Raw genomic sequence first — 24,467 nt, 5'->3', positions numbered from 1 at the left:
TAAAAGTAAGTCTTCGAGAACGGGCCAGGTGGCGCATTAGATCAGGCACTCATCTCCTGTTTCCAAAATGCATCACAAACTGCTTGACAATTGCATTTACAACATAATTACCTATACAAACTTGTGTAACCATGTACTTCTGCGCAAAAGGCTGCACGACGTGCGCGTTGCCGTTAAATACACAGACGCGCACGGGCATGGATTTCTGCGTGCATAGTCTTCCATTAAACTGCGTTGCTTTTAGAAGCGTCAATTCAGTTGTTGCATATAGTTTAATGTCTTTATTTCGGGATTATCAAAGTAAATTATAACTCACGTGCCCCAGTAAAAAGGGTCTAGCAACGCACCTGCCCTGAAGCGGCTTCATAGCTGCATCCATGTTGCACGTCTCATTGGATGTGGTAATTTTACAGAAGTTGAAGACTCGTTCTCGCCTCCTACGTCATCCGCGCTAAAATATCAAGGTGAAAGTCGTATATCTTGTGTAGTTTAGACCCAGCTCCCAACCCAACTTTGAGAATAGATTAACAGCGATATTTTTTTTATCGCCCGATAAGAGTCTCACGTTAACGCAGCACGTTAACGCCGCTAACGGCCCACCACTAATATCACCACTAATATATATATATAATTTTTTTTTTTTTTTTTTTTTTTTTTTGAGATGCAAATCAGAATATTAAAATGATTTCTGAAGGATCATGTGACTGGAGTAAGGATGCTAAACATTCAGCTTTGAAATCACAGGAATAAATTACATTTTAAAATATATTCAAATAGAAAACAGTTATTTCAAATAGTAAAATATTTCAAAAATTAATGTTTACAAATTAATAAAACAAAAATACTGTTCAAAAACTTTTGACTGGGTGTATATATTATGTATATTTTTATTTATTTATTTATTCGATATTGGTTATTTGATTGTGCATGCTCATTTTCCCTTTTTTTATATAGATTCACTTCGCCATCTAACACTCACTTAAATTAAATATTTTCTTTAATCTCATACAATTTACATACTTAAATTTATTTTTTATTTTAAAAATTAAAATATTTATTTAAAAATGTATTTTATTTATTTCATAAACTTAAAATTACAATTATTTAAAATTATTATTTTTGTTTAAATATAATTTTCCCCAAAAATACTAAGAATTTGAATCTTTTATCTATAGAAGCCTGTTTCTGCCACTAAAAAAAAAAAAAAGGTTATTGGGACTTATCTCACAATTCTGACTTTTTTTTCTCAGAATTGTGTGATACAAACTTGCAATTCAGACTTTTTCCTCAGAATTCTGACTTTTTTTTTCTCACAATTGCAAGCTATAAAGTTAAAATTGTAAGATATAAACTTGCAATTCTTTTTTCAGTCATTTTTTCTCATCAAAACGAGTTTATATCTCACAATTCTGAGAAAATAAAGTCAGAATTGCGAGTTTAAATGATGCAATTCTGAGAAAAAAAAAAGTCAGAATTGTGAGATAAAAAGTCTAAATTACCTTTTTTATTTTTTATTCAGTGGCGGTAACGGGCCTCCATAGTTATCAGCTATATAACATGGGAATAATTATTTTATAGTTTGATATCAGGGCATCCCAGTTTTCATTTTCATTCTTTGAAATAAAAACCTTAAGGGAATGGAGCTGATAATGAGTATTTATTTGTGTTTAAAGGTTCTATGTTTTATGATTAAAGACAAGATCCCTGTGAGTCATTAAATCCACAGTAACATCAGCCTTAAAACTGACCCAGATCTCACACACTGTGCCAATAATGACAGAGCCTCAGTGCAGATAGAATCAAATGCACTGATGTTGTCTATCACCACATTAAATGTGTTACTACCACAATAAACAAAAAAGGCAAGACCGTTTTCTTTGGATGCAAAGTCTCCTACAGAGACCAGTCCACTAAAGGTGCTCTTTCTCTCTAACTCTAACCATCTCCCTTTTTCCCATTCCCCCTCAGAGGAAAACCATTAGCTCCTACTTTTCCTCTATGGATAATGTGTTTCAAATGACTCCTTGCATCTCTTTCATGCCTCTTTGTCTCTCTCCTGAGGGGCAGGGTGCCTCTTGAAGGGCTTGTTTGGAGAGGGATGTTTCCTCCTGAGTTTGGCCTGGACCCGTGGCAGGTTCGAGAGGGGCCCCTGCAGGCCTGTATTCTACAGGTTGATGGATGGCTGTTTCACCGTGGACAGCTCTAAGGGTGGGGGGAAACATTTCTACTCTGTAACGCCGTAACGAGGCTCGTTCACCCCCGAGACGGATGGCACTCCAAACAGAGTAAGCGGCAGGGGGCCATGTGGCTTAGTAAGTTAACAAGCTCCTGTGTGCTTTTCTCGCAATATACGGAGCGCTGTCACACTCGACCTCTACCACAGCGGGGTCACGGCTCCTGAAGAACACAAGCTGCGAGGGGGTCCGCATTTGGCCGGTAAAGACATTATGAGAGAGAATGCACACATGTGCACAGAAGCCCCCTGATAGATAGATAGATAGATAGATAGATAGATATCTTTTTAAACCTTTCTTACATTTTAACCCCATTCTTAGCCCCATGTTATCCATGGTAACTTTACTGCAGTCCAAATTCAAAATATCTCTTTCAAGTGTAGAAATTAGGAAAGACGTATTGTAATTTCCCTACTGTAGTCTAAAGCAAAAATAATGCACCTATGAAATATTCATTTTCATTTATTTTACAGTGCAATTGTTCTACAATATATGGCCATTACTGTCATAGAAATAACAGTAGTATAAAATTGTTGTTATTTATTATTATTATATTCTAATATGTTTGGCTTCCTAAAACACCAATGTGAATGTAATTTAGACTGAGACAGTATACCACAACTAAAAAGAGGGTTGCGTCCCCTTTAAGGTTCAGGTACAAGTCAATTCACTGACTTTTTTCTGACTTAAGTTTTCTTAGTTAAGAACATGGGTTAGAGCTCTTAGTTTTGAACTCTTACAGTGCATTAGATAACAATTTTGTACATTTTAAAGTTAAATTATTCTGTCTTCAGGTTTTTTTTTAAATATCGCAATAATATCACATTGTGTAATTTAATATTGTGATATTATCGTATCGTGAGGTTTTGATATCATTACATCCCTAGTCATGAGTGGTTGGTTCTTCGTCTTTTTAAAATGTCGCGATAATATCGTATCATGGACTTCATAACGTGATACTATCGTATTGTGAGATTTTGTTACATCCCCACATGGTTAGTTCTTTGTCTGTGTACTTTGCTTTTAAAAGGTAGGATAGGGTGAAAAACTCCTCTAACTTCAAAATCATCCAACATCGTTGTTTTATCTGTTTTTTTAAAGGGTGTTTGACTGTCTTTGCACGTTCGCTTTGTAAACACTTAGTCAGTACTTCCTCCAACGTCACGTGTGATCTTTCCAACATGGCTGTATAAAGTCGTGGATGCAGAGCTAGTGCAGGACGAGGGTTTTTTTTTTGCTAAAAAGTATACAGTTTTATATTTCATGACTGGGATCATGTAGAGCCATTTGAAGCTGCATTAAAAATGTAATTTGGACCTTCAACCTGCTGATCCCCATTGAAGTCCACGATATGGAGAAAAATCCTGGAATGTTTTCATCAAAAACTTTAAGTGTTCTACATTTTGTCAATGTAGCAACATCTAACCTTTAATTAAAATTCTATCGTTTACTGTCCCTTATTTCATTCCAATCCTGTGTGACGTTCTTACTTCTGTGGAGCACAAAAGATATTTTGACTAGACAGTTTTAAAGACAAAATAATACAATGGAAATTAATGGGAACCAATAGTGTTTGGAGAAAGAAATGCATACAGGTTTGGAATGACATGAGAGTGAGTAAAGATGACAGAATTTTGGGTGAACTATCCCATTAAGGTATTAATTTTACACATTGACACACATAATGTTTATCTTGTGGCTTGACTTTTGAAATAGTGTATTTTTAACATTTATCATGGCGCAAAGCCTTGCATCTTAGACTTCCATTGTGAGAGACAGAGATGCTGTTTTGATAGAGCATACTTTAACTTCTCCTTTCCAAAGTCTATTCAGTCTTATACTGTATCTTCTCAATAGTGACCTGCTTCACCCTCCTCTGACCTGTTTTTAGGAATTTGTTGGGTAATTTACAGCTTTAGCTACAGGTCGTGGCTGTAAACAGACCAGCTGACACCAAGATATACAAACACAGTAAACATTTGTGTGTGCTGAGTGGTATAACTGCCATTCAAAGTTATAGAGACACTGAGGTCATCTCAGGGCTGGAGTCAAAGGTGCTGAAATATGTAAATCTTGGACTGAAGAGCCATAAAATCCGTAATTGCTTCAGCTGGTGGGCCAAACGTGGCGTTGTAATAACAGACTCCCTGGAATCACAACAATGTCCTAATACATCTCCACACCCGTGTTTTTAAACTCTCAGCTAATTCCTCTCTGCATTATTCCAGCAAAAACACATTATACCATTAATTGAACCACTCAAAGATGTTTTTTGAGCCTTTCAAGTCATTTTTTGGCCGCCTTCACATGTAGATCTAACCGAATCCAGCAAGCATAAATGGTAGTAAATTTCAGGATTAGTGGACACCAAGGAAAGCTGACGTGTTCGGCTCAGTCAGGGGTGGTTGGAAAGACCCGTCCCCGCTCTGTCGACACTCTCTTCCCATCTCCAGTTCGCCACCGTGCTAAATACCACTCCTGTTAGCAGGCATTAAAAAGCCATTCACACCACAGCCATGTGCTTGAGTTGGCCGCCATAATAGCTGAGCTACGTCTGGAAGGTGTCCGTTATACACACAATCTGTCTCTCGCTCATCTATTTTCTCCATCTCCCTTTGCTTTTGGCACGCCAACAGCAATCGGTCTCTCTGGATCGGTGCTTGAAGCGTAGTTGCCACGGATAAAGTCCCTCATGCGTCTTTTTTTGGCTTAAAACGTTGAGAAATGGCTGTTATGGCTGTTACCTGCGAAGGCCGGAACAGCGAAGCATGATTTATGCACTTGAAAACGAAAGGATTTGCTAATGCATGTCGATCGAATATCACGGCTAGCCACGGAAAAGCGCTCTCTGGCACGTATGAGTGCCTAAAGCCATATTTTTCACATTAGAGGTTCTGTAAAGTTGCCTTGTGGTGCACATATCCGCTGGCACTCTGCTCGAGGGACGACCGAGCCTTGCCGGAGCTGTGATTCCCATCTGACCATCATCATAATCCAATACGCTGTATACAGGTCCCGTGAATGATCCAGTGTTGCGATGAGGGCTGAATTAGGGGGCGTTTTGGAAAGTCAGGGAGGGTTAAGAGCTTGATGGGTGGGATAGAGATGCTGTAGTGCAAGTCTCTTTTTCTCTCCCTTTACCTCCTCCCTTGGGCAGGTGGTCTGGCCGAAAACTGACAGGGGCATCAGAAACCAATTACCCAGACTGCTTACACACAGGCTTTTCGCTGCCAAACCAAACTATGCTATCTGAATAGGCTTGCGTGTTCACTCCCACCCGAACCCCCGCCTTTCTCTCTCTTTCTCTGTGTCAAGCTCACAGCAGAAAGAATGTGAGATGGTACCGTATTATGTCCCTGTTTATTATGTCCAGATCTTTGTTTTTCCTCATTTTCATTTATTTAAAAGTTATAAACTATAAGTACTTTTACTTGTTTATAAAGCACTCAATGGCCTAGGACCTACATACATTGCAGATATGCTCACTGAATATAAACCTAACAGACAACTCAGATCACTAGGATCGAGTCAGTTAGTAATATCAAGGGTTCACACAAAACAAGGGGAATCCGCTTTTAGCTATTATGCCGCCCGCAGTTGGAATCAGCTTCCAGAAGAGATCAGATGTGCTAATACATTAGCCACATTTAAATGCAGACTCAAAACTCATCTGTTCAGTTGTGCATTTATTGAATGAGCACTGTGCTGCGTCCGAACAGATTGCATTATTTTATGTATAATCATTTTACTGTATTAATTAATTTGAAATCATTTTCTTTTTTTAAATCATCTTAAATGTTCTTAATTTTGTTTTTATTGTTGTGATTATTATTTTAAATTTTTATGATTTTTATGCTATTGTGATTTTAATTCCTTTTTATGTACAGCACTTTGAATTACCATTGTGTATGAAATGTGCTATATAAATAAACTTGCCTTGCCTTGCCTTGCCCCACAGGTGCTTACTCATCAGTTTGTACCAGTGCAGTTTTAGTATTATTTATGTACATTTGCAGTATCATTGTTTATTTTTTTCTATTTATATTTAGCTTTGATTTTTTTATTTTAGTTTTAGTTTTAAAGAGATATTTCACTTCAAAATAAAAATGCTGTCATTAATTACTCACCCTTATGTCATTCCAAATCCGTAAGATCTTCGGAACAAAATCTAAGATATTTTTGCCTTTGAATGTCAGAATTGTAATGCAAATCATTTTTTATAGAATATTGTCGTCAAAGGCGTCATTTGAAGCTCAACGCAGACATCTAAACAAACAGACTATAGATAAAACCTGCTATGGTAACTCTACTTTTAAAGCATAAATTCAGTTTAAACCCTGCGTGGTCACACTTTATATTAGGTGGCCTTAACTATTATGTACTTACATAAAAAAATAAGTACAATATACTTAATGTGGTCATACTGCATTGCAAAACACCTTTGCTTCTATTAAGGTGGGATATGGGTTAGGGTATAAGGTTAGGGACAGGTTTGGTAGTATGGGTAGGTTTAAGGGTGGGGTAGGGTGTAAGGGATGGGTCAGCAGTGGTAATTACAGAAATTAATTACAAATGTAATTACATAGAGGTTTTTAAAAATATATAAGTACAATGTAAAAACATGTATGTACACAATAAGTACATTGTACCAAATGATTAATTTAAATGTAAGTACATAGTAGTTAAGGTCAACTAATGTAAAGTGGGACCCAATGTGTCTACACAATATTTACATATTTTTTATAAGAGACATATTGCATTACAGTTACAGCATAAAATACTACTTAAACCTATAACATCTTACATATTTACACACTTACCTATACAATTCTTTTTTTTCTCCATAATTGCAAGTTTATATCTCATAGTTCAGACTTTATAACTCAATTTAACTCAACAATAGCAAGTTCATCAGTTCTGAGGGGGGGAAAAACCCAGTACTGTGGGATATAAACTCATGATTCTGAGCCGAGGGGAAAAAGAGAGAATGATGAGTTGATTTTTCTTATCAGAATTGAGATATAATCCCAGAATTGTAAGAATAAAGTCAGAACTTTGAAATATAGACTAAAATTTATTATTTTATTCCATGGCTTTCATAGACTGCTACTTGAAAACTGTCATTTTCTGCCACCAGATAAGCTCCGCCCACAAAAAACAACATCACTGTTTGGAAACACCAAATTTTTTGTGCACAAAGAAAACAAATATTTACCTTTTTCAGCAAATTCTCTTTGTTGTGTTGTGTTAGTATTTTTTATTTATTTTTTGCTTTCTTTGCACACAAAAAGTATTCTTGTAGCTTCATATTACAGTTACAGTTACACCACAGATGTCACATGTAAGACTATTTTAACATTGTCCTAACTACATTTCTGGGCTTTGAATGTTTCAGTCGCATTGCTGTCTATGCAGGGTCAGAAAGCTTTTGGATTTCATCAAAATATATTAATTTGTGTTCCTAAGATAAACGAAAGTCTTACGGGTTTGGAACAACATGAGGATGAGTAATTAATGACAAAATCTTTATTTTTGAGTGAATTATCCCTTTAATGTATTCATTTTAGTACTTCAGCTTAAACTTACTTGAGTTAGCTGCCAATGCAACCTTTCTAATGTGTTTTTCATATATTTTATTTTAATCAGCAATTTTAGTTAGCAAATAGTTTTAGTTAAGAATAACAACACTGGTTCAGCTCTGGTTTGGCCACAGTTAACAGTTACGGAGCACATCAGGCCCAAAAAATAACTTTCAGACATGTGCCCTCTACTAATTTGAACCTGAAAACCTGGGATTTCTCTCGCTTGTTCTCCTTCTCTTCCTGTCTTTCTGTCTGGAGGGTGTAATTTCAGATGCCCATCATCGTCTCCCATGGTTACCTTTTCCTGAGGAACCAGAGCTGGAATCGTTAAGCAAATTTGATTTCTCAACTCATTTGCCTTCTATAAACGTTGCCATATGTTTGATATTACATATAAGCTGTTCCAGTGGGTGCAGAGGGAAAGCTGAGAAAGGAGAGAGGTGGAGAACAGGAATCGGAACATTAAATGGCAGGTGAAATTGAGCGAGATCTGAGGCGGAGGAAAAACAGGGAAGATGAGAGGACCGATACGCCAAAACATCTCTTTTCTTGGCCACAAGTAGGGAAAAAGGCAAAAGATCTCTTCTTTCAATCAGTCTGTTTTTACAAACGTAAAACAAGAACATCCGAATGTTGAAAGTTCAACCAGCAGACAACCGGGGTAGCGGACAACACAGTGTCCCAACTCTACAACAATGCAATGCCGAGTGGCTAACCAGAATCCCTCTGTATGGTGAATCAACGGTATATGGTTTCTGGAAAAAAGAAAGATTATAAAAACAGGGGGGTAGAAGTATTTAACTCAAGGACAGCCTGGAGGTTGGATGGTTTTGTGCGCTGTAAGGAATGTAAGCAAAGGAAATTTATCAACCAAAGACGGAACTAAAAACTTTCAGCAGTGACATTAAGAGGATAGTTCACCCAAAAATGAAAATTCTGCTACCAATTATTTATCCTCATGTCATTCTAAACTCATATCACTTTCAAACTAAAATTTTTGCAGTGTCAAAACTACTTTTTTTACACAGTAAAACTGGAAAAGGACCATGAGAGCCGAACTAATACAAAAAAAATAATTCTCATGAAATCTTTTCAAATCCTGAAATGTATGACTATATATAGTTGAAGTCAAAAGTTTTCATAGAATCTGCAAAATGTTAATTATTTCACCAAAATAACAGGGATCATACAAATTGCATGTTATTTTTTTATTTAATACTGACCTGAATAAGATATTTCACATAAAAGATGTTTACATATAGTCCATAAGAGAAAATAATAGTTGAATTTGTAAAAATGACCCCGTTCAAAAGTTTACAAATGCTTTTTTGTTTATTGATAGTTGTTCATAAGTCCCTTTGTTTGTCCTGAACAGTTAAACCACCCGCTGTTTTTAGCATTTTTATGTATTTGAACCCTTTCCAACAATGACTGTATGATTTTGAGATCCATCTTTTCACACTGAGGACAACTGACAGACTTCGATGCAACTATTACAGAAGGTTTAAATGCTCACTGTTGCTCCAGAAGGAAAAACCATGTATTAAGAGCCGGGGGTGTAAACTTTTGAACAGAATGAAGATGTGTACATTTTTCTTATTTTGCTTAAATATCTTTTTTTTTTTCATTTAGTACTACCCTACAGAAGCTACAGAGGATACTTACATGTTTCCCAAAAGACAAAATAAGTTAAATTTACCCTCATTTTCAAATTCAAAAAGTTTTCACCCCCCAGCTCTTAATGAATTGTTTCCTTCTGAAAATCAGTGAGTGTTTGAACCTTCTGTAATAGTTGCATATGAGTCCCTCAGTTGTCCTCAGTGTAAAAAGATGAATCTCAAAATCATATTATTCGTTATTGTTGGAATGGGTTCAAATACACAAAAATGCTAAAAAAACAAAAGAATCTGTGGGACCTGAAGGACTTTTCTGAAGAACAGCAGGCAGTTTAACTGTTCACTAAACAAACAAACAAAAAAACACAGCTGTGGATCATTCAGGTAACAACACAGTGTTAAGAATCAAGAGTATGTAAACTTTTGAACAAGACAATTTTTATAAATTCAACTATTATTTTCTCTTGTGGACTATATGTAAATGTCTTTTTTGTTAAATATCTTATTCAGAACAGTACTAAATAAAAAATAACATGCATTTGGACACTAAATGAAGGCTGTGAAGAGTTGAGAGTGAGAGATGGGTCAAGAATATTTCATAATGGAGCAAGGATAAAACAAGACTTGGTGATGAACTGTTAGTAATGGATACGTGTCACCGTCTCGCATGTGATGTCACTGGCACTAAACCAGTATTAGCGCAGTGCAGAAACCTAATCGTGTGCTAATCTAGACCTATCTGCTGTCGTCTTAGACGGACTGGGGAAAAAAATCCCTCCAAATGCCATAAACAAGTACTCTAGATGTACTTGGTTCCACATGTAGCTATATAATCCACTCTCTAACAGTGAGCACTGTTTTACATCGCTCATTTATTGATGAAGTGGGACTGAAATTGTCTGATCTCATTCTGATCTCATTAAAAAATGGATGGCGAAATATACAATCTTTCCCATGATGCCTTTCTCAGAGCAGAATGGCGATAACTGTGTAACCGAGTATGAGACCTTGTTAATATCACTGAAGCCTGTCTTTATCCTTCAGGCGCTGATGAACAGGGGTTGTTCGGACTCTGAGACAGAGGTTACAGTGACAAAGTGAAGGGAAACCGGTTTTGAAGGGAAGTGGTTGACAGGGAATCAGAGGATTTATGTGCACGCCTGTAAAACTTTATGAGAGGAGCCGCATTTCAAGAGATCCAGCGGGCGTTTTTCACATCAGGCCTAACTCGGCGGGGGCGAGCTATGAAAACTTTGTCTGAGGCGAAGGTAGAAATGATAAAAGATGAAGAGAGGTGTGTTTTAGTCTGGATAGCAGCATCTGTTCAAACAATAGCAGCCTGATTGAAGCTTTATGGTGCAAAACTGTCTATTAAGATCGTGACTGTTGTGATTAGGACAGTGATTCTTACTCTTGTGCACGTGCCTGCTTGTCCAGGGGTCACAAAAGTAGCCATATTCCCATCTTTACGCTTCTCATGGGGTTTGTGTGGACATGTGCGGGCAGGACCCACAGGAGTATTTAGAGAGAGTATGGATCGTATTAGAGCAGAGGTCACCGAGAGGCTGCCCATGTGTGCTGTGGACCTGATAAGATGCAGAAAAAGACCCCTGGATCCACCGTGACCTAATATGGAGGCGTCTCTGGATTATCATGAAACAGTATTCGCAATACATTTAACTGACTGAGTATTCAGAAGAGAATAATGAGACCAGTGTTAACTTTAACAGCAAATTTTGATTAGTCTTAGTCATAGACTTTTGACTAAAATGCCATTTAGTTTTAGGTACATTTAAGTTATCTGAATTGTTTTAGTTTTAGTCTAGTTTTAGTCAGCTAAATATGTTAAGATTTTATCTATGAAATCTCCAGTAGATTTAGTCAGCTAAAAGCTAATGGGTTTATTTACAGTGTAATGCATTTATTAAGCATTTCTCTAAAATTTTGACAAATTATTCATAAACGAAATTAACACTGGCTACTATGAAAGCCTGTTTCCACCACTGAATACAAATAAAAAAGGTAATTGAACTTTTTATCTTACAATTCTGACTTTTTTCTCGCAATTGTGAGTTTACATCTTTTTTTTTCAGAACTGTGAGAATCAAACGCACATTTGTGAGAAATAAAATCAGAATTGGAAATATAAACTCACAATTCTGACTTTTTTCTCGTAATTGCGACTTTTTGTCTCGGAATTCTGACTTTATAAAAAAGAGACTGATATGTTCACAGAATTGTGAGTTTATATCATGCAATTCTGACTTTAAAACTTGCAATTGGGAGTTTATATTATATAACATAATATTAAATTCATAACATTAAACTTGAACCACTAATGTCACATTAGTGTTTCTTACCCTTTAAATTGCGCAAAATTGAAACTGCGAATTGAAAATATGCCTAATGGAAACGTGTCAAATGGGCAAAAACTCCCATATATTGCAAAAAAGTTTTTATGCTCACACGAGTTGGTTTTACAGGAAATTCGGAAAAAAAGGAATATTTCGCAAAAAAGCAATGGAAACCTTTTTTTTACAGGTCACATTCAATTAAATATAGCCAAAATCCCACAAAAATCCGTTGCCATGATTTATCGCTAGAGGAAAAAAATACGTTTAGTCGCATAACATCGCTTATTGGAAATGCTGTCATTTTGCAATACTTTTTAATTGACATTTATAAAACATTGCCAAAGTTTTGCACATAACACAAACATTTTGCACATAACATATAAAAAACATTGCCAACGTTTTGCACAAATCTGTATAGACTATTTTATCAATGTCCTTACAACGTTTCTGGGCCTTGAACGTGGTAGTTGCGTTGCTGTCTATGCAGTGTCAGAAAGCTCTCGGATTTCATACAAAATATTTTAATTTCTGTTCCAAAGATGAACAAAGGTCTTACGGGTTTGGAATGACAAGTGACTGAATAATTAATGACAGAATTTTCATTTTTGAGTGAACTATCCCTTCCAGCAATGCTGGAAAGTCTCCTCATATTTTTGAAAGGGTGCCATGTTTGTGGTCAGTCGCCTCGGAATCTTTCCTATGAAGAACACTCTCAAAACCTCTTTATCTGTTGACTATTTGAAGAGTGTTTGTAGAGTGTTATCTGATTTAACTGTTACACCCATTGCTTGTATTTGTGTGTGTGTGTGTTTTCTGCAAAATAGACCTTGTTCCTGCTGATAGGTATGACAGCCGGTGGGCGACCTCTCGCGTGACGTGAGGCCATTAAGGCAAAGATGAAATGACTGTTCCATTCTCAAAGAAGGAATGCAGTGAAGAAGATGAAGCGAAAGGAAAAGAAAGGTGGATCTTGGCGCTGGGATCCCAGCTGTGTGGAATAGCACTCTGTCTTGTGCATTCCCAGCTGCTGGGAGCTCATAGTTCTGCTGCTTGAGCACGATCTATCCCCAATGTGCAGAATTCATTAGGGCTGGAATAGTGTAGCACAACAGACTTAGCAAGACAGGCCATTTATTCAGTCATTGAGATGTTTCATGAATCACTAACAATAGGAAAGCACCAGGGACCACTCTCTGTTAACAGCAACTTGAATAATCAAAATCAGCCTCAATTTCTGTACATCAAGACATTTATATAGTGCTTTAAATGAAAGTTTGGGAGGAGTTCATGTTCATCTCACTCTGTATAGTACAACCTAAGTGTATATAGATTAGAAATGGGTTAGGACTGGGTTAGTTGAGTAATGAGATTTAGATTAACTCACTTGACTTTTTTCTTAGCTTGAATATTTGAGTGACAATTCTTTGAAGGCTAAAACTCTACAAGAGTTAGTACACCCAAAAATAAAAATTCTGTCATTAATTATTCACCCTTATGTCGTTCCAAACCCGCAAGACCTTCGTTTATCTTCGGAACACAAATTAAGACATTTTTGATGAAATCCGAGAGCTTTCTGACCCTGCATAGACAGCAACGCAACTAAATCGTTCAAAGAAATCATTCAAGGCCCAGAAAGGTAGTAAGGGCATCGTTACAATAGTCCATGTGACATCAGTGGTTTAACTGTAATATTATAAAGCTACGGAAATACTTTTTGTGTGCAAAGAAAACAAAAATAACTACTTGATTCAACAGTTTCTTTTCTGCCGTGTCAGTCTTCTACATGCTTCAGTTGCATTGCTGTCTAGAAAGCTCTCAGATTTAATCATGATTGAAGGTCTTACGGGTTTGGAACGAAATGAAGGTCAGTTATTAATGACAAATTTAATTTAATTTTTTATTTAAAATTTAATTTTTGGGTGAACTATCCAGCCACTATAGCTATTAAAGTACCACTTTTCAGAATAAACTTTAAGACAATTGCTGCCAGACTTCAGATATGAATAATATAGATATTTTTATTTATATACAATATTTTATGAGAATTATGTACAAGTCAGGGTCAGTCAGATTTTTTTTCTTAATAGTTTTATTCAGCAAGGTATGTGATTAAAGTGATTAAAATAGACAGCAAAGACATGTATATTGTTAATAAATGGTTTTCTTTTTAACTTTCTGTTAATCAAAGAATCCTTAAAAAATGTATCATGTTTCCACACAATTAAGCAGCACTACTGTTTTCAACATTGATAATAAGAAATGTTTCCTAAGCATTAAATCAAATGCAGACTTGAGTGAGCATAAGAGACTTCTTTAAACAAAAACAAAACAAAACACATTTTTACAGACTCCAAACTTTTGAATGGTGGTGTACACTCGCAGACACATCTTTTGCTGTTGAGTCAAAAATTCATTGCACATATTAACCGTATCTACTTCTATTTTAAACCTGACAGAAAGCCACAGAAACAGGATGTTTGCGAGGCACAAATCTCAGTGTGTACTGCATGGATAATTTCCCCTGCGAGGAAGGCCGCACCCTCAGCACAGAACGACGAGAGTTGGTCCTGCCGAGCACTGGTTCCTTGCTGTGTGTGTGCCACGCTCTGGGTAAGATATCACTTTGATGTAGGTAACTACCCCCCATTTGATGAAAGTAAACATTCACGGTATCCATGGCTTGGCTTTTCCACTTCAGTGAATTCCAGAGCAAGCCTCCCTTTCAGGCCAATACATAATTGTCTAAGTGGTTCTGGACAGCAGGGGGCAATTTAGTCATTAGAAAGGCCAATTAAGTAATTAGGCCAGCGGTTTGACTGCCGCGTGTGTGCTTACGGGCCCCGCAGATCGCCTGATTTGGCTCCGGTGCCACTTTTACGCACATTTGCTCTTGATATCATTGAAGGCTTAAGTCCCCAAGTGGACATCCTCCAAATGGAAATTGCATTTCTTTAACAGCATGATGGGTAATTGAGAAAATTAAGTCGTGGATATACAAACCGAGGTCAATCCTGAGTCAGAAGCATTTATGAAAGTAAGAGTGCCAGAATCTTGGGTAATATTTAAAGACATGCTTAAAACATCATCCAATCAGCCACGCGAAAACACCAAGCTCCAATACCATCTTGAAACAATGAGGAAAGAATTTGATGATAACATCTTTGCTTCCACCAGACTGAAGCTCATGTGTTCTCATTCCCGTATTATTCTAACTCTCCAGTCATTCTAATTCCATGCTGACACTCATATTCCGTTCTGCAGGTAGTGTGTCACAGAGGTGTGCAAAAAGCCAGCAAAAACGTAGACGGAGAGAGGTAAGGAGAATGTTTTGGGCTAGGAGGTTATCCAGCAGGAGCAGAGAGGTGACTGCTTTTTCCATCACGCTGTTGCTCGTGCCAGCAGATCATAGCGCCCAGTTCTTACACATGAGACCTGGAATGTAAATATTTAAATGCGGCAGAAGTCAGATTCTCCTTAATTCTATCATTTAAATATGCATTATTTATCTGAGGTCCGTCAAATGGTTACAGCATGGAGCGTTTAGTAAATATTTGTAGCAGAATGCTGATGATGAACTGTTTTGAACACAAGCCAGTTGAGACATTTGCTAAATTTATGGTGGAAATTTTCTGCACGTTTTCCACCGTGGTATCATTCCTAATAACATTCCTAATTAAGCAATGAGCATACACACAAGAATGGCTGTGATTCGGCCGTTTGCTTGTGATGTCTTCATTTGTAAGTTTCTAGTTTGAAAGAAGTATGCTCTCCAAGGGTGTGTTTACGTGTTTAAAAAAGCAGAAAAAACAGTACTGTGAAATGTTCTATTTGAGTATATTGTCACATGATCCTTCAGAAATCAAATCAATCTAATATGCTGATTTAGTGCCCAAGAAACATAAATGGTACTAATGTTTAGCATAGTTGTGCTGCTTAATATTTTTGTGGAAATCGTAATTTTTTTTTTTATTATTCAGGATTTTTTGACAGTTCAAAAGAATTCATTTATTTGAAATAAAAAACTCTTTTGTAACATTATAAATGTCTTCACTGTCACTTTTGATCAATTTAATATGTCCTTGCTATGGAAGCCTGTTTCTGCCACTGAATGAAGAATAAAAAAAGGTATTTTTATCTCACAATTCTGACTTTTTCCCTTAGAATTGCATGATACAAACTCACAATTCTGACTTTTTTCTCAGAACTGTGTGATAAACTCGCAATTGCGAGTTATAAATATAGTTCTAACTTTCTATTCTGAATTGAATGTAAACTCTGAGCTATAAACTCAGTTGCAGGATATAAACTCACATTTGCAAGAAAAAAAGTCAGAATCAGTATCCAATTCTGAGAAAAAGTTTGTATAATGCAATTCTGAGGAAAATGTCAGAATTGTGAATTTGTATCATGCAATTCTGAGGAAAAAAGACAGAATTGCGAGTTTGTGTCACACAATTTTGAGAAAAAGTCAAATTTTGAATTTGTATTACACAATTCTAAAGAAAAAAGTCAGAATTGTGAATTTGCATCACGCAATTGTGAGAAAAAAATGAGAATTGTGAGTTTGTATGATGCAATTCTGAGAAAAAAATGAGAATTGTGAGTTTGTATGATGCAATTCTGAGAAAAAAAGACAGAATTGTGAGTTTATATCACGCAATTCTGAAAAAAAGTCAGAATTGTGAGTTTGTATCGTGCAATTGTGAGAAAAACGTGAGAATTGTGAGTTTGTATGATGCAATTCTGAAGAAAAAAGTGAGAATTGTGAGTTTGTATCACGCAATTCTGGAAAAAAGTCAGAATTGTGAGTTTGTATGATGCACTTCTGAAGAAAAAAGTGAGAATTGTGAGTTCGTATCACGCAATTGTGAGAAAAAAGTGAGAATTGTGAGTTTGTATCACGCAATTCTGGAAAAAAGTCAGAATTGTGAGTTTGTATCATGCAGTTGTGAGAAAAACGTGAGAATTGTGCGTTTGTATGATGCAATTCTAAGAAAAAAAAAAGACAATTGCGAGTTTGTATCACGCAATTTAAAAAAAAAAAATTTAAATTTAGAGTTTCTAAGATGTAATTCTGAGAAAAAAAGACAGAATTGTGAGATAAAATGTTGCAATTAACCAATTTTTGTTCAGTGGCAGAAACCAGAAACCATACCTTGCTCAGCAGAAGAATTATAAAAAATCTTACTGACCCCGAACTTATGAACAAATAGTTGTTAAAAAATAATATAAAGTAACTGACATTTCATTCACAATATGCCTGGCTATACAGTATAGTTTATTTTTTCTCTGCCAACAAAAAGACTGTAGTTACACTTTGAATTCTCTGTAGCAAACACAGAAGCCGAGTGATACAAACAAATTAGTGGACTGGAACTAATTGCTGTATAATAATATGGCGAAAAGCTCATGACAACTTCACAGTGAGTGTACAAATATTTCTGCTGTATTTGACCTATATATTTCTGTTAATCCCATTTTAACAGACTCTATCCCTCCAAGGTCCATCAACACTTCAGCACTTCTTCACAGCTGAAAACAGATGTGGCTTCTGCTAAAGTGTGAGTTCCAACAACTTTATTCTGTTAGTCTGAGTTTGCGCTGGGGTTTTCACTCCTTACACAGATCCCAAAATAGCCTTGTTACTTTTCTTCTTTGCTAGCCAGTATCACACAGACACTCTAGTATCCATGACGTTGTCTACATCGTCAGCAAGGCCGCGACCTTTGACCTCAGCCCAGAGGAGGGTGGTATATATGAGATATAGCTACAATGTGACCTTAGGATGAACAAATAAGCACATGCATACATTGCTTTAGCATAGGCATGAGGTATTCAGTCCACCTTCCAGCTTGCCCTCCATACTACTCTTGTTTGGTGCATTCTGCATTTTTTAAGTTTGAAGCAAGCGTGTGTTGCTTCCTGTCATACCAAGCTGTCTATGTTCATCCACGTCTGCAGAGCAAGAGATGAACCATGCGCTGCATGCGGCCTTTGAAACTCACCACTCCTGCTTGAAGGAGAAAGCCAAACCCTCCCTAGTGCTCTTCAACGTCCCCCTTCATTGCATCCGAGAGCCAGACGTGGATGTGTGCCAGGCCAGGCAAACCGCTCTATCCTCCAGGCATCACACCCCATTATCCCCCAAGGAACCACATCAGCACTGAGATTGGGACCTGTTTTTCTGTAGCACCTTCTGAGCTCAAAGCACTTCCTGAGCTCTTGGCGACGTTTCCCAGCGAACAGAGAGGAAAAGGTCAGGCTAACTGCTTTAACCCAAGGTAGAGGCCAGGGTAAAGGCTGGAAATGCCAGCGACAATTGATGACTCACGCCACGAAAGCCAGAGAAGGAGAACGCTGCAGGTTTGAGGATATCGTAGGCAGTTACTTTTATTGGGAACAATTAATACGCCACTAGCGGCATTTGGAAGCATTCCCAACTCTGATCTCCCACAATCCCGCGGCTCATGTTTCAGATTAAGCCTCGCAGCGACACCGCAGCCTACACATCATCCAACCCCTTCCTTCTTGCCTCCACGCATGATCTTGCCGTCTGACCTCACTCCTGCCTGAGCGTTCCAGGCGAGCACGGCGCTTAAATTATCCCTCAGATTCTAATACAGCATAATCATTTGCCTGTCATTTTCATTTCATGCTCTTTACTTCTTCTGGGACTATTTTTGGGCGGAAAGCTGTAGGAAATTCAGATGTTCAAAAGCTTGCTGATTAGCCCTGTGATTAAAATGGATCGCTGGCTGAGCCTTCGCCAGAATCTAAAGCAGAGACTTCTAGAATCATTAAGAGTACTTTGTAACAGTTCATATTGCAGTGCCTAACTCCATCTGATCTGCCCTTTCTGGTGACATTTAGCGTACGAACGCAATTCAGTGAAAAATAAAATATAATATCCTAACTGTAATTCTATCTAAAACCCATTCCGTCTCAAAGTAAAAAAAAAAAAAAAAAGATTATTCGACTTTGTCAGCCTGGGAATGAGAGTGGTATTTTGACCTCTCTCTCCCAGGATAAAGATGAGAGAGCTGTCACCCTGCGCCGGTTCCACATTTCCCACGATTCCTTACACGGGGTTCGCTGGCTGGCGGGCCCTGCAGGCATGTTCTTTTTTGACAGCATAGTTAGGAGGTGCTGATGAAAGTGGAGAGGCTACGTTGCCCCTGTACCCTCTCAAATTAGCACAGGAGCCCTGTTGCCTGTCACACGGGGGCCCCGGCTCACAGATTCAGTTGCAGTGTTAGCATTCGTGTCTGTGTTGCTGCCACCGATGCAGGTTTTGTGGTGGTCAGCAATGGATTAAGGTTGAGTTGAGGTCTTGAGGGACCTCAGTTAGCGCCAAACATCAATTTTGGAATTTTTTAACAAAATGCTTTTTTACAGTTTTTTTTTTATGTGTATTTTATCTGTGTGTGTGTGTGTGTGTGTGTGTGTGTGTGTGTGTGTGTGTAATATATATGTGTAGTGTTTGTTTATAGACGTATTTAAAAAGTTTATATATTTTAAAATCACTATTGTCTGTGTGTATGTGTATACTAGTTTTTGAACAGTAAGATTTTTAATGTTTTATTAAAGAAGTCTCTTCTGCTCACCAAGCCTGCATTTATTTGGTCCAAAATACAGCAAAAACAGTGAAATATTTTTACTATTTAAAATAACTGCTTATTTGAATATATCTTCAAATGTAATTTATTCCTGTGATCAAAGCTTTATTTTTAGCATCATTACTAGTCTTTAGTGTCACATGATCCTTCACTTGAGTAAATTTTTTGAGTAGTATTTTTGATGAATAGAAAAATCTAAAAATCAGCAAATAAAAAGCCTTTGTAACATTATACACATGTACCATTCAAAAGCTTGGGGGAGGAGGGTTATAAAAATTAATACTTTTATAATTTATAATGTTGCGATTTCGATTTCAGGTAAATGTTCTTCTGAACTTTCTATTCATCAAGGAAACACAATAATAATAATAATTAATAATAATAAATGTTTTTTGAGCAGCAAATTAGAATATTAGAATGATTTCTAAAGGATCATGTGAATTTAGCTTTGAAATCACAGGAATAAATTACATTTTAAAATATATTCCAATAGAAGAGTTATTTTAAATAGTAAAAATATTTCAACATTTTACTGTTATTGCTGTACTTTGGATCAAATAAATGCAGGCTTGGTGAGCAGAAAAGACATCTTTAAAAAATACTTTAAAAATATTACAGTTCAAAAACTTTTGACCGGTAGTTTATATAAAATTAATCATTTTTAAAGGTATGTATTAAATGTAATATATAAATTATAATATATAAAATAGGGTGTGCGTGTGTGTGTGTGTGTGTGTGTGTGTGTGTGTGTGTGTGTGTGTGTGTGTGTGTGTGTGTGTGTGTACTGGTATTCATCACATTGTGGGGACCAAATGTCCCCACAAGGATAGGAATACCAGTAAATTTTGACCTTGTGGGGACATTTCTCAGGTCCCCATGAGGAAACAGGCTTATAAATCATGCACAATGAGTTTTTTTGAGGAAGTAAAAGTGTGCACAATCTCCTGTGAGGGCTAGGTTTAGGTGTAGGGTAGGTGTAGGGCCATAGAAAGTACGGTTTGTACAATATAAAAACCATTACGCCTATGGAATGTCCCCATAAAACATGTAAACCCAACATGTGTGTGTGTGTGTGTGTGTGTGTGTGTGTGTGTGTGTGTGTGTGTGTGTCTGGCACACACTCGGCCTTTTTAATATAACTCCTCCGCTCTATACATATCTCTGCTTTTTCTGTTCAGAAGTAAAAGCTGGATACCCTCCACCTGCATATCATCAAGCAATTAGGTTAGTTTGTCCATCTTTCACTCTAATGTTACATTGGACAGGCAGCAATAGGATAATCAAGACGTGTCAGATGACAGCGCGACCCCACAGGCAGACAGTCATCCTCTTTTCTCCCCCTTTACCTCATAAATTTTATTCAGCATTGATTTCCACACCAATCTATCAGCCTGACAGCTCCTCTCCCTCCCCCTGTGATTTAACTCCAAACTTTTCGTCAGACTTTTATCTCATTTCCTCCCTGCTCTGGTTTGTCTGTGGATATTCATAATCACTTAATCCATAACAACACCTTTTTTAACCTCCGGATCCCTCATGCACACTTGCCAAAACACACACACAAGACTCTCTGTCTAGTTGCCTGCTCACTGACCTGTGAGAAGTTCAGTCCATTCAGGGGATGGCACTGTTCCTCAACCCTCTCCACGGCACCTGTCTGCTTTCCGAGACGCTCGGCTTCTTGCGCCAAGAACAGGTCGAGGACCGGAGTTCCCCGCGACCGCACATCTGCTTCCGTCAGTGAGTTCACCATCAGCATCACCCACACAGGCCTTTTGCGTTCCCAGTTTCCTGCGATGGCGTTGAAGAGGTAGTCGGCATAAAGTCCCCGGCCACGCTGGTCTGCCGTCATCCAGAAAGGCATCATGTGTTTGACGTAGTCCAGGTGGCGCTTGAGTCGGCGGTAGAGATCGCGCGGCAGTAACGTCTGGAGGTTTTCTCCGTTGGGAAGAAGCTGGCAGCTTGTGAGTTTTGAGATAGTTAGAGGATCTGTGAGATCCAGTTCAAAGAAAACATTGGTACTGGTCTGGAAGGCCTGTTTTGAGTTCTCAGGGATGTAGTCCCAGACTCGAGTGTACGGGACGTGGATTGTCCCAAACAGATAGGACGGAGGGTAAGGAGCAGGCCGTTTAACCATCCATAGGAAGGAGTTCATGTCTTTCTGCTTTAAGGAAAAAACAAAGAGGAGATTTTAGGGTCAAAGGGTCAAGCATTAGACTGAAAGAACTTTAACTTTATATGTGACCCTGGACCACAAAACCAGTCTTAAGTAGCACGGGTTTATTTAAAGCAGCAGACAAAAATACATTTAGATTTTTCTTTTATGCCAAAAATCAGGATATTAAGTAAAGATCATGTTCCATGATATTTTGTACATTTCCTATCGTAAATATATCGAAACTTAATTTTTGATTAGTAATATGCATTGCTAAGACCAACTTAAAAGGCGATTTTCTCAGTATTTAGATTTTTTGCACCCTCAGATACCCGATTTTCAAACTGTTGTATCCTAACAAACCATACATCAATGAAAAGCTTATTCATTCAGATGATGTAAACATTTCAGATGATGTATAAATCTCAATTTAAAAAAAAAAAACCTTATGACTGGTTTTGTGGTCCAGGGTCACATAACAATCTCGAACTGAGTTCTACAGGGTCACAGGCATAAATTTCCCTTATTCAAAGTCAAACCGAAGGAAAAAAGCACCGTATAGTAGCTGTGTCACAGAGGACTCGGTTCATGCCAGTGCACTGATAGAGCTGGCGTATTAAATCTGTGGTGGAAATGTTTAACTGGGGTTCTTAGTTTACAGTGTGCCTCTCCTCGTAAAAAGGCCCTTTACACTCTGCAGCACTGCAAACCTCTGCCGTTCTGCACCCTCTGAAACTTTCAAGTATTTACTGGTTGCTGAGGCTGTCAATAGCTGTGCCCTTGTAAAATGTAACCTTCAATGAACAACTCACACTTAAACGGTCAACCTTTAAATTTAATGAATTGTTCAACCACCTCGGACCAGGAAAGAGCAGTTTAGAGTTTATTAACCACGAGTCAGAGCTGATGGTAATGAGAGCAGAAAGAATTGCAAGTGATGTTTGACTATATTTGTAGTTTATATATATATATATGTGACCCTGGACCACAAAACCAGTCATAAGTAGCATGGGTATATGTGTAGCAATAGTCAACAATATTATTGATTTTTCTTTTATGCCAAACATCATTAGGATATAAAGTAAAGATCATGTTCCATGAAGATTCCTACCATATCAAAACATATTTTTTTATTAGACATACACATTGCTAAGAACTTCATTTGGGCAACTTTAAAGGTGATTTTAGATCAAAATTTCAGATCAAGATTTTAGATTCCAGATTTTCAAATAGCTGGATCTCGGCCAAATATTGTCCTATCCTAACAAACCATTTTTATTTTATTATAATTTATTCAGCTTTCAGGTAATGTATAAATCTCAATTTTTACAGAAATTTATTGGATACAACTGTTCTATTTTTGAATTAATGTCATTTTAATGTTTTTGTCAGGGTGTAAGAAGCAGAATTTTGCTGTCATGTGAAAAAAAGGAGGATGTATATACATGTGTATAGATAAGAATTACCTTAAAACACGCTAGAGTACACAAGTGTTTTAGTACTTTTCCTTTATGGTTATTAGATTGCATTTCTAATAATTTGGTACGTTCTAATATTAGCTTTTTAAAACATTTCTCTTTTTTTAATCGAAGTTATTTATTCCTTCCTATTTTTGGACTTCGTCTGAAATAGCCACATGTGTTCGCGACTGCTCAGGTCTTCATATTGTATTTGGACACCTGTGGAAATGGTTCGAACACTGAGTAGTTTTACTGGAGAGCAGCTTATATACTAAAGTAATATATTCTGTAAGAACAGGTCACATTCACAGACCCTCTGCTCTGTTTTATGGAGTAATTTCTTAACCAAAAACAGGCCTGGCGGTACTCGCGTATTATGAATTACATTAAGAATGCACAGGTCATGTCCTGGACAATGAGACCATTAATGATATAATTCTCAAGGAAAAGATAAACATTATTGACAAAACAAATAGAAAAAGGTAGACTGGAAGAACGTTTGCGTGCATAATGCATTAATTTTCGATTTATGTTTAACAAAGACTTGCGCATTTCTGCCTGTAAATGCACAAACACTATGTTTATAATCGTTTGATGGAATATAATGTATATTTCCTTATTATTTCTTTCTTAATCGATGATGAATTCTCTCTTCCACACAGTGTATGGCTCAGATAAAAACGAGACATTAATTGCGTTAAAGAGCTTGCCAAATCATAATGAAGTAAATATGCTCGATAACTACTTTAACAGCTCTCGTCTCAATGAAACTTGATCAGTTTATGGGGGTCAGTGGATTTTCTTTCCATATAAATGCATTTGAAGTCTACTCACTCGTGGGGCTTCCCCCTTTTTCCTTTGACACATAAACTGGCACTGCACTGGCAAGACTTTAGCAGTATTTCACTTGGCACAAAAATTCATTTTTCTGGCCTAGATTTCTACGATTACATCACAAGAAGTGACACGCGGCTGGCTGGACGCCACTAAATAATTATTGTTTTAAAATAGATATTCCGTTATGGCTCACATGAGAACTTGAATGCAACAAATATAATTATCTTACAATACTTGTGTCTATAGCAATTATAATGTCAGTATAAAATGTCTGTTTCTTTAAATGTATAACTTTGATTCGTATGTAGCCTATATTTATTTACTAATACGAAGAGAAACATGATCATGCAGAATAATTAAATAATAAGAAACGAAAACCCACCTCACATCAAAAGTAATTAATGTCTTATGGCAAAATAGCAATTTAATGTTTTAATTTGTTGCAAAGTAGTTACGTGTTTTAGTGGCCAGATACAATTATGTTTAGAATAACATTTTCGCTTTCATTTTATCCAACTAAAAATACTTTTATCAAACGTCACAATTTCGACTCAATCTTTGAATTAAATTATTTCAGGTGTTGGTAATAAAAGCACCTCTTTAAAACAGCCCG

The 24,467-nt window shown here is 37.0% G+C and overlaps 1 protein-coding gene across 1 annotated transcript in view; it reads right to left on the bottom strand.

Moving 5' to 3' along the window:
• Positions 1-24,467, bottom strand: part of trabd2b (TraB domain containing 2B) — an 85,102-nt gene that overhangs the window by 60,116 nt on the left and 519 nt on the right. Inside the window, exon 2 of the mRNA XM_073819596.1 lies at positions 20,997-21,566. Within this exon, the coding sequence (XP_073675697.1) occupies positions 20,997-21,566 (570 nt within the window). The remainder of the gene's footprint in view (positions 1-20,996; positions 21,567-24,467) is intronic.

This window comes from Garra rufa, chromosome 15, assembly GCF_049309525.1.
Source record: "Garra rufa chromosome 15, GarRuf1.0, whole genome shotgun sequence".
In the NCBI taxonomy this organism is placed as follows: domain Eukaryota; kingdom Metazoa; phylum Chordata; class Actinopteri; order Cypriniformes; family Cyprinidae; genus Garra; species Garra rufa.
This window is presented reverse-complemented; position numbering and strand designations above follow the sequence as displayed.